Source organism: Pantherophis guttatus, chromosome 2 (genome assembly GCF_059756535.1).
Source record: "Pantherophis guttatus breed Tessera chromosome 2, ASM5975653v1, whole genome shotgun sequence".
Taxonomy (NCBI): Eukaryota; Metazoa; Chordata; class Lepidosauria; order Squamata; family Colubridae; genus Pantherophis; species Pantherophis guttatus.
The window spans coordinates 257364646-257374765 of record NC_142064.1 but is presented as its reverse complement, the minus strand read 5'-3'; the positions used below and the strand labels follow the sequence as shown (position 1 = coordinate 257374765).

Below are 10120 nucleotides of genomic sequence, written 5' to 3'. Positions count from 1 at the left end.
CACAATGGTTGAAGGTGAAGGGCTAAACAAAATTTGAGGACCTGAGCCCAGGGCAGCGGTGGTGAAACTTTTACTCACCGAGCGCCAAAATATGACAAAACATGTTTGATGGATAGAATAGAATAGAATAGAATAGAATAGAAGGGACCTTGGAGGTCTTCTAGTCCAACCCCCTGCTAATGGGCATGGGGGGGGCAGAAAAGAAGATGTTTGAAGTGGAAACTTAAATTGACAAAACCCCAAAAAGAAAATTGACTTTTGAATAAAAATATTTGTTGAATTTAAAAATTAGAAGAAATAGCCCCAGAATTGGCTAAAAGATTGGAAAGAAAATAAGCAGATCCTTTTTTTTTTTTGAATGTTAAAGAAAAATAAAAGAGAAATTGGAAATTAAGCCCTGCAATAGAAGTGCTGTACTAAAAAAAAAAAGTGGGGGGGGAGAACGTATTGTTTAATCTGGACTGGACTCTAAAACTGATTTGGCATTTTCAAAGTTAAAAAGAAGAAAAGAGAAATTAGTAAAGACTGTTAACGTGGATTCAAACAAAATGGATACTTTGTCAGACTGCTGATTGGAATTGTGGATTGTAGAGAGACATCTTCAGGATAAATAAGAACATTGCAATTCGGAATTTTTGTTTTGGAAAACTCTGAACTTTAATAGTGCTAACAGTCGTGAGAATCTTTGGGGAGGATTTCTTTGTCTGCAAGCAGCATGACTTTGAAAATAAAAAAGAGGAATACAACGAAACTTTTAAATTGGAATAATATCAACCCTGAAAGAATAAAATGGCGCAGGAAATTAGAGAAATTATGAAAATGATGTACTTGTCATGGAAAATGGAAATAAGGGAAATAATTACAATGTTACATGGAGAATTGAAACCTGAGGATCCAAAAATTGTGACAGAGCATACTCAAGCTGACAAGGAAATAACGACAGAGAAGCAAGACACAGAGACTGAAAATAAAGAAGAAGATAAAGACAACAAGATTTCGCTTAGGACCTGGTTATTTACGGGACCGCCTACTACCACAAACAGCCTCCCACCGGCTGGTACGCTCTCATAGAGAGCGGCTCCTCCAGGTGCCGTCAGCCAAACAATGTTGACTGGCAGCCCCCAGGGGGAGGGCCTTCTCTGTGGAGGCACCTACTATCTGGAACGAGCTCCCCACGGAGATACGGAGGATCCCGGATCTCAGCACTTTCCACCGTGCTCTTAAAACCCTCCTATTCCAGCAGGCCGGCCTGGCCTAATTTTCTCCCCTTCTTTTAAAATTTTTAAACTGAAATTTTAATTTGTTTTTAAATTATTGGGAATTTTAATTGTCTCAGGCAAAATTATTTAATTTGGTTTTAATTATGTTTTTTAACTTTTGTATTTATGTGTTTTATTTTGTGCCTGTTCACCGCCCTGAGTCCTTCGGGAGTAGGACGGTATACAAATTTAATAAAAGATAAAGAAAGATAAAGAAGATTGACTATGGAAAATTAAATGATTATGTGGATAGTAACAATAAAAAGGAGGCTTTTAGAGATTACATTGGGATTAACAATGGAAAAAAACAGAGAGGGTAGACAGAGACAAAGAAGGAAAGAAGGGTGGAATAGAAAGAATATAAAAAATTTAAATGATTACACTGGGATTAACAGTGGAAAGACAAAAAAGAGAGAAAAAGGGTGGAAAACAGCAGGAAATACAGGGCAAAATAGAAGAGTCCAGGACTTCGAAATACAAAATGATTACACTGGAATTAACAGTGGGAAAATAAGAAAAAGGGAAAAGAGATGGGAAATAATGGGAAATATAGGGCAAAATAGGAGAGTTCAACATTTTAAAGCACAAAAGAAAAAAGGGGGAAAGAAAAAGGCAAAAATAAAAATAGAAAGGGAGAAAAGGAGAAAGAAATGAAAGAGGAATATGTTATATATATTTAGAATTGAAATATGAATTGAAGTAAGAAATAATGGAAAATCATATGAATGTATAAATGAATTGAATAATAATTTGAATATTTTTATCTGCATTTTGGAATTTAGATAAATATTTTTAATTGTATATTTTGGTGAAAGCAGAAATGATTAAGTTGTGGTTTTGAGGAATATATGGGGAAAGTTATTTGGTTTATTATTATCATGTAAAGAGAAAAGATGGCTACATAATTAACTGACTTTTTAAGAAGTTGGATTGTATGGAAATTGTGTTAATTGGAATATTCATGTTTACATTCCTGGAATTTATATAATGATGGGTTTTAGAAATGTGAATAAGTTTAATAAATTAGAGGATAATAACTGGAATACTCTTAAAGTAAATTACAGAAGTTGTAATAATTGGAATATTTTTATGCTTGACAAAATAATTGAAAACTATAGATGTTTAAAAGAAATATATGGGGAAAATTATTTGGTTTATGATTATTATATAAAGAAGAAAAATAGCTATATAACTAACTGATGTTGGATTGTATTATTTGGAACAAGATTTAAGGAAATGTATGCTATAAAACAATTGGGTTTATTATTCTTATAAGAAATGAATGATTGTAACACCACATAATTAATTAATTTGTGGTAAGGTGATGGATATTGAAATAGATGACAATGGAAAACATCAGTAATTATAATAAAGGAATATAAGGAAATACTAGGAATCATATTAGGTGAGATCTTAAATTTGAGGGGTATAATATAGAATGGAAGGGAAAAATTGAAACTTGGTTAAGATTAGAGGTTAGGATGAAGGGTAATATTTTTTTTAAAAAAATAGAGAGAATAAATATTATGGCAAAAAGGAAGTATAGAAATTGTAATTTAGTTGAAATGACTAAAAACTGTTTAAATTTGTCAACTGGCCAAATACTCTGTTCAGAAAAAATACATTGTATGTTTGTATGTGTGTTTGTGTAAAAAATTTAAAAAAAAACTTTTTAAAAAAATAGCCATAGTCTTTAATTTAATCTAAAACCATATTAGAACATCTCTGGTCACAATTTAACTGGCTTGGTTTCAGAAATTTTATTAATGTCATAATATGAACTCAGATTATGACAATTGAAGGATATGATTATTTCAAATAGTTTGAGTTGTTTTAGCAATTTTACTACTCAATTATTATAATAAAAATTTCGCATGGAATGAAGAAAGATAAGCAACAACACATGAAACATTACTTCAAAGTAAGTGATTTGATGCTGCATGTAAATGTACAAAAATAAACATCAAAATAAAGAAACCTAATGATTTTTTATCATGAGATGTTCTTTGGTGTTCATGTCAGGTCTCAGGATAATAATGTAGCATTTGGGGATAAAGATGCAGCCCAGTAAACCCAGGCCAGAGGCCAGGATGGAGAAGATCTGCACGGCTACCATGTATTTCCCCTTGGTGCTCAGATATGTGGGAACAAAGGAGATCCAAACACTACAAAAAACCAACATGCTGAAGGTGATCAGTTTGGCTTCATTAAAAGCCCCTGGCAGGTTTCGAGCCAGAAATGCCACCAAGAAACAGATGGCAGCCAAAAAACCCATGTAGCCAAGAGCAGAGTAGAACATGGTGACAGAGCCTTCATTGCACTGCAGCAGGATGTGTTCTGGTAGGGAATGAAAGTCAGAATCTGGGAATGGGGGAAAGACTCCCAGCCACATCATACAGAGGCCTACTTGAACACCAGAGCAGGATAAAACAATAGAGTTGGCCAGACTCTTGCCCAGCCATTTCCTCATGCTGCTGCCTGGCTTTGTGGCCAGAAAGGCCACCACCACCATGACAGTCTTGGCCAGCAAGGAAGACACAGCAACTGAGAAAACAATACTGAAAATGGTTTGTCGAAGGAGACAGGTCATTTTCATGGGGCGACCAATGAATAGAAGGGAGGTCAAGAAAGAAAGCAGGAGTGAAACCAGGAGGATGTAGGTGAGTTCACAGTTGTTGGCTTTGACTATGGGAGTGTCTCGGTATTTCATGAAGATTCCCAGAATAAAGGCGGTGGTTAGGGACAAAGCGATGGCAAAGAAAGCCAGGATGAGTCCCAACAATTCTTGATAGGACAAGAAGCTTATATTTTTGGGGACACACTGATCTCGCTTCTTATTGGAATACTGGTCAACTGGACACTTTTCACAATGGGCTGCATCTGAGAAAAAAAAATGGTTAGCATGAATCTGTTTCTGCAGCTCTAGGAGCATGAAAACCACATCAGAAATTAGTTACTTTATTTTCAAGGAATAATATAATATTTCTCCCCAGGGATATCCATATGACAGAACATTAATTAAAATAATCAAACAGTCTTTTTAAAGGCTGAAGATGAATGTGATGATCAGTTCTCAAATCTTCTTTCCTAAAACAAAGCAAGAAAGTAACAATTGAATAGAAATCAGCAACCTTTCATTATTTCTTTTTATACTCATATCATCATCCAAATTTGGCAATAGTGCCCAATCTTTGAAGTTTGTGGATGCCTTCAGGAAATGTAATGTTTTTCTTACTTATTGATCAACCCCCCCAAAAAAACAAGATAATATATTGATTGTATCCTGATTTATTTATTTTTTGGAGTCACCTACTGTACCTTCTTGCTCAGAGAATGTTCCTTCCATACACAGAGAACACTCGTAGCAGCAAACTGGGGCTCCCTCTCTCACAAGCTTGGCATAACCCGGGGAGCAACTTTCTGTACATCTTGAATAAGGCACCATCTAAACATAAACAGAAAGATTACTCAGGGTGATATATGAATTAGACGGTTTTACTGAAATCAAGTGTCTTTCAGAAGCTCAGAAACCCATTGAGCAAAATCAGTCAAGAAGTAGTGGCATGAACTTTAATTACTCTACTTGCAAGGGGCCAATAAAAGGTCATTTTCTTTCTCTATCAATCTCCATTGTAGATCCCAAAACAGACTCATTGCCTCATTCTTTTTTCCAAAGGAAAATAGTTCCATTGCAAAAGGTGTTTCTCCTTAGGGCATGTATAAGAATGCTATAATTTACCATATTTTTCGGAGTATAAGACGCAACCCCCCCCCCTAAAAGAGGGTGAAAATTTGAGTGCTACCAAATGTAGCCAAAAATGTGAGGCACAGACGAGGCGATGATCTATGGCAATCCCTGTAGCCTGGAACAGCTGATTTGGATTATTCTGGGAGAACAATCCACCTGACAATCAGTTCCTTGTGCTGAATCAGGCTGCAATAATGTGCTGAAGCTGACCTGGCTGTTCGTGCAAGGACTGTCAGAGTTTTCAGCAACAAGGAAAACACAAGCAGAGGAGAGGAGTTTCAGTTTTAGTTTCTGTGATCAGCACAGCATGAAGCTTTACAACAATTGACCTAACCCACACCCAGGCTCCTTCCTTGTTGCTTACACAGCAAATACTGTTTCAGTTTCCAAACAGCCCTCAACTCTCTCACACACTGACAGGATGCTAGCCAGATAAATACGGATGGATGCTGGTAGGCAGAGGCAGATTTTGTTTTTCTTATTTTCCTCCCACAAAACTAAGGTCTGTCTTATAGTCCAGAGCATCTTATACTTCGAAAAATACGGTATATATATTTTTCTCCATCTTTGCTTTCTCAGGAAACCTCCAATATCTAGCTTTCTCTAGAGTCCCTATCTTTCTCTCCTACAACTGATCATTGTATCATCAAATGTAAATTACTTTTTTAGCTGCCCACATTTCCTTCACCACATTCTTAGTGATATCTTTCTCTTATGCAATTCAGTGGGCTAAACCCTTCATATTCTGGATTTTCTCCCAAAGGTGCTTTTTCAAAAGACAACTGATCTTTCTTTTCCCTTGAAGATGTTTCACTTCTCATTCCAGAAGCTTCTTCAGTTCTGACTGAATAGTGGAGGATTTATATTCCTTTCAGTCATTTGGTAGCTAGCAATCTTTCTGAAAGTTATTGAGGCCACTTAAAATTTATCTGTGCCCTCAAGGTCATGTCAGTAGTGCAAATGGGTGTGGAACATTCCTGCAATTGCTGAATCTATATCCTGTTTACAACACAGTCTTTTCAGCAGTTCCAAATCTTTCCATCATCCACTATTCAGTCAGAACCGAAGAAGCTTCTTGGATGAGAAGTGAAACATCTTCAAGGGAAAACAAAGTCCAGGTGCCTTTTGAAAAATTTGATGTACTATATAATTTGATGTACTATAAATTGTGGCAATATATTCCAGTTTAATAATGTAGATTGCAAATCCCACAATACAATGCAGCAGGTTCCAGCGTGTGATAAATTATTGTAAAACCTCTAAAGTAAAATGATATCTAATAAATTAATGAGGCTTTAAGTTCTCTTATTTGGAAGTTATCTCAGTTGGCCTCAATAAGAATTATTTCTGAACAGAAAAATTTCTACATATGGAAATAAATAGAAGAGCAAAATACAAGCAGCCTCAACTACTTTGTTAAATAAAGTTGGCCATTGGATGGCGCTTTGATTGACAGAAATCTTGACTTCTGAGGAGGCTTGTCTTTCTACATTCCCAATTTTCACCCCTGCATGTGATTTGTTCAAAACAGATGTCCACTGCATGATATCAAAGTCACCAACAGGAACTCCATTTTCATCAAAAGAAATCCCATCTCTGGAAATATTGTGATGTTGAAAGTTTCTCAGGAACCTATGAAGCTGCAGAAACATAGAAAAAAACATTACAGTTTGAGCCTTTATTCAATTTTTTTCCTTGCTATTATTCTGGATTGGAGATACTCTGAATAATTCCACCTCTTCAAATCACCACTGCAGTCTGAAGCAGATCACTTCAGTATTTCATGGGAAGCTTCTTTCAGTCATTCTTCAGGAATTTACAGCTCTTTTTCAAATACCGTATTTTTCGGACTATACGACACATTTTTTTGTCTCCCAAAATGGGGTGAAAGTGTCTGTGCATTTTATAGACCTAATATTGCAGAAGCCTCACCCCAAAATGGGCTGAAATAAACCCTGAAAATGGGGCAAAAAAATGGCTGCAAAAGGGCCAAAAAAAGGGCCAAAAATGGAGCGTGTTGAGGCCAAAAACTTTTCTTGTTGTTTTCCTCTTCTAAATTTAGGTGTGTCTTAAAGTTAGGTCTACCTAATAGTCCGGAAAATATGGTTCTTTTTCAAATATTTATCTCACATTCTTGAAAATATAGTATAGGTAACACCACCATCAGGTGTCTTTGTAGCTGTCTGACAAATTATATTCAACATGTAGTCCTCAAGGGAACCTCATCCACATGGAGGGAAGTAAGCAATGGGGTACCCCAAGCTTCCATTTTAGGCCCAGTACTCTTCAACATCTTCAAAAAAGATGTAGGTGAGGGAATTGAAGGGGAACTCATCAAATTTGCAGATGACACTAAGCTGGAAGGAATAGCCAACATCCCAGAAGACAAGCTCAAGATCCAAAAAGATCTTGACAAATTGAACATGGTCCTCTACCTAACAGAATGAAATTCCACATAGATAAAAGTAAGGTTTTATACTTAGGCAAGAAAAACCAACAGTATAGGTACAGACTAAGTGAAACTTGGCTCAGTGCCGGTACCCATGAGAAAGATCTTGGAATACTAGTGGACAATCACTTAAATATGAGCCAACGATGTCTGGCAGGAGACAAAAATGCCAATGCACTCCTAGACTGCATTAGTTCTGGTCAACACAATATACAAAAGATATTGAAATTCTGGAAAGACTATAGAGATGAGCAAAAAGTGATTAGAAGGTTGGAGGCTAAAACATACCAAGAATAGTTACAGGAATTTGGTATGTCTAGTTTAAGGAAAAGAAGGACTGGGGAGACATGATATCACTTTTCTAATATTTGAGGGGTTCCTATAATAGTGGGTTGGACTAGAAAATCTCTGAGATCTTTCAAAATCTTATTCTATGTTTTATGTTCTATATTTTGCTGCTTCACCATTGCAGCCCCATCTGAGGCAAGACCATTTGCAGATATGGGAAAACTTGTAATGGGAGAAGGCAGAGAATACAATTTTGCCATCAGTCCTGATCAAGATAAAGTTAGCGGAGCTTAATGTTGCACTAGGAATGTGAAAAAATTGCATAGTGATGTTATCTCTTTCAAAGAATAGCTATAGAAGCATATCCATTAGTTGAGGAGATGTATGGATGAACCTTTTGTTGCCCCCAGAAGATGCTTTGATTAATATCTTGCTATGTTAGAAAATTTTAGCTAGCAAAATTCAATCTTAATCCAGAAAAAACAATCCAGTTGAACTCCTTAGCTTGGAGACTATATCACTTGTGATCACAATAAAAGGTTGAAGATTGCTTGAATATTCTGATGCTTGTTTAGTTTTGAAAATTAAGTTGTCACCATAGAGCTATTTCTGTCACATAAGCATCCCAAACTAGTACAGGTTGTTTAACTTTGGAAGATTTTTCTCTATCATCTCTCTCTAACTCACCAGCAGGGTTCCAAGTAATACGCCCATAGCAAACAGGACTCTGAGGCAAGCAGATTCCTCAAATATCAGTTTTATTGGACATACCATATAGGCATAGGATGGTGAAAACTGACTCTAAATGTTCCCACAGTTTTCACCTAATTAAAAGTAAAAGTTTTCCTCCCCTTTCCACACAATCAGTCAATGGTCCAATCAAGGTGTCATCTGGTTGCCTGGTGACTTCACTCATCCTAATTCTGGCCATTGTTGGGAATGTACTTCGTTGCCAGGAGAAAATATTTTGTTTTGGCTACAAAACCCCAGCTATCTCTATTTCCCCCTCCTTATCCCTCAGCTTCAGTGTCGCAACACTGAAGCCTCGGTCAGGTCAGCTTCAGGGTTGACACTCACTGTCAAATACCACAAACTGGGCAACTGCCCTTTCTACATCTAATTTAATATTGAGGAATTGGAAGGGGAGAATCAGTGGAACTTCAAGGGAGAAGACTTACCTGCCATGGCTGTACAATCTGGGGTGGTTGATTGTCTCCAACTTTCATTCTCCTCTTATTCCGTTGGGAGGAAGAGGCAGCACTGAGGATCCAGGCCACAATTTGAATTATTTGGGAAATACTGGAGGAATCCTGAGACAGGATTCTTGTAATCACATCATTGGGTGGGAATTCCCAATTCTCTTTTTCTCTGCATTTTTTCCAAATTTTCTTAGATAACACAGGACTTATATAAGAACATTGGAACGCTTCCTTTCCATACGATATGACTGTAGATGCATAAGATTTAATGTCATCATACTGAGTCCTTCTCTTTGTCTGGATGAGGAAGGAAAACAAAGCATATTTATTTTGGAGATCAAGCAAGCGATCAAAAATACTTACACTTAAAGCTGTCAAAGTTGTTGCAATCCACACCCTTCCCACAATGGATGTATTAGTCGTATCAATCATTTGTATTATTGCTGTTAACATTCCCGAGGCCTGAAAATCCAGTTGGCATACTATAATTTTTATTTGACTCTTGATAAGAGAAAAGAACATTTTCCTTTTTTCTTGCATATGAGTTTCTCCAGTACTTGTCTGCATATTTCCTTCTGGGACGGTTCCTGAGAGGACAATGCAAATCCCATTTTTTAGAGCGAGAACTTCCAAGCGTCTTTTGAATTTTTCTCCTTTTTCATTGTCCCGAGAAAGGAGGCCAATCCACATCCATTGGAACTGCAGGAGTAGATTGACAATTGCTGAGTCAGGAGGTTCTTGGTTTGGGGTCATCCGATATGAAAAAGGAAAAGGATGATTTTGCTCAGCCATCTGGTTGGTGATACTATAGTTAATCTAAGATGAAAGAGAAGGTATTGGTAGTTTGTGCCAGTTTTAATGATAAAGGTCAGTTGGTAAATCTAAGAGCCTTTCCACACTGCTGAGAGACACTTCAAATGATAACTGCATGAATTTTGCTAGTTCCCTTGATGTTCTGTCCTGTTGACTTTTATGCTCCCTTTGAAATCAGGGAGCTCTGAATTATCTGTGGGTGATGTTCATTGGTGGTCCTTATAGAGCACACCCTTCTGGTCACATTAGAACTCTGTGGGTCACCTTTACACTCAGTCAATTAGTCAATGAGAATAGAGCTGGAAAGTCTTCTAGTGCAACCACATACTTGTGTGTGTGTGTTTCTGTAACCATGTGCTTTGTG

The 10120-nt window shown here is 36.9% G+C and overlaps 1 protein-coding gene across 1 annotated transcript; it reads right to left on the bottom strand.

The window, feature by feature from the left end:
- Positions 1 to 3147: 3147 nt before the first annotated feature.
- LOC132711826 (taste receptor type 1 member 1-like) lies at positions 3148 to 9725 on the bottom strand. Its single transcript, XM_087888146.1, has 4 exons — positions 8923 to 9725; positions 6420 to 6647; positions 4578 to 4704; positions 3148 to 4346 (listed from the first exon to the last, which is right to left on the bottom strand). Exons 1-4 carry the CDS (start codon positions 9694 to 9696, stop codon positions 4333 to 4335), a joined length of 1143 nt encoding a protein of 380 aa, XP_087744272.1. The 5' UTR covers positions 9697 to 9725; the 3' UTR covers positions 3148 to 4332.
- Positions 9726 to 10120: the final 395 nt, after the last annotated feature.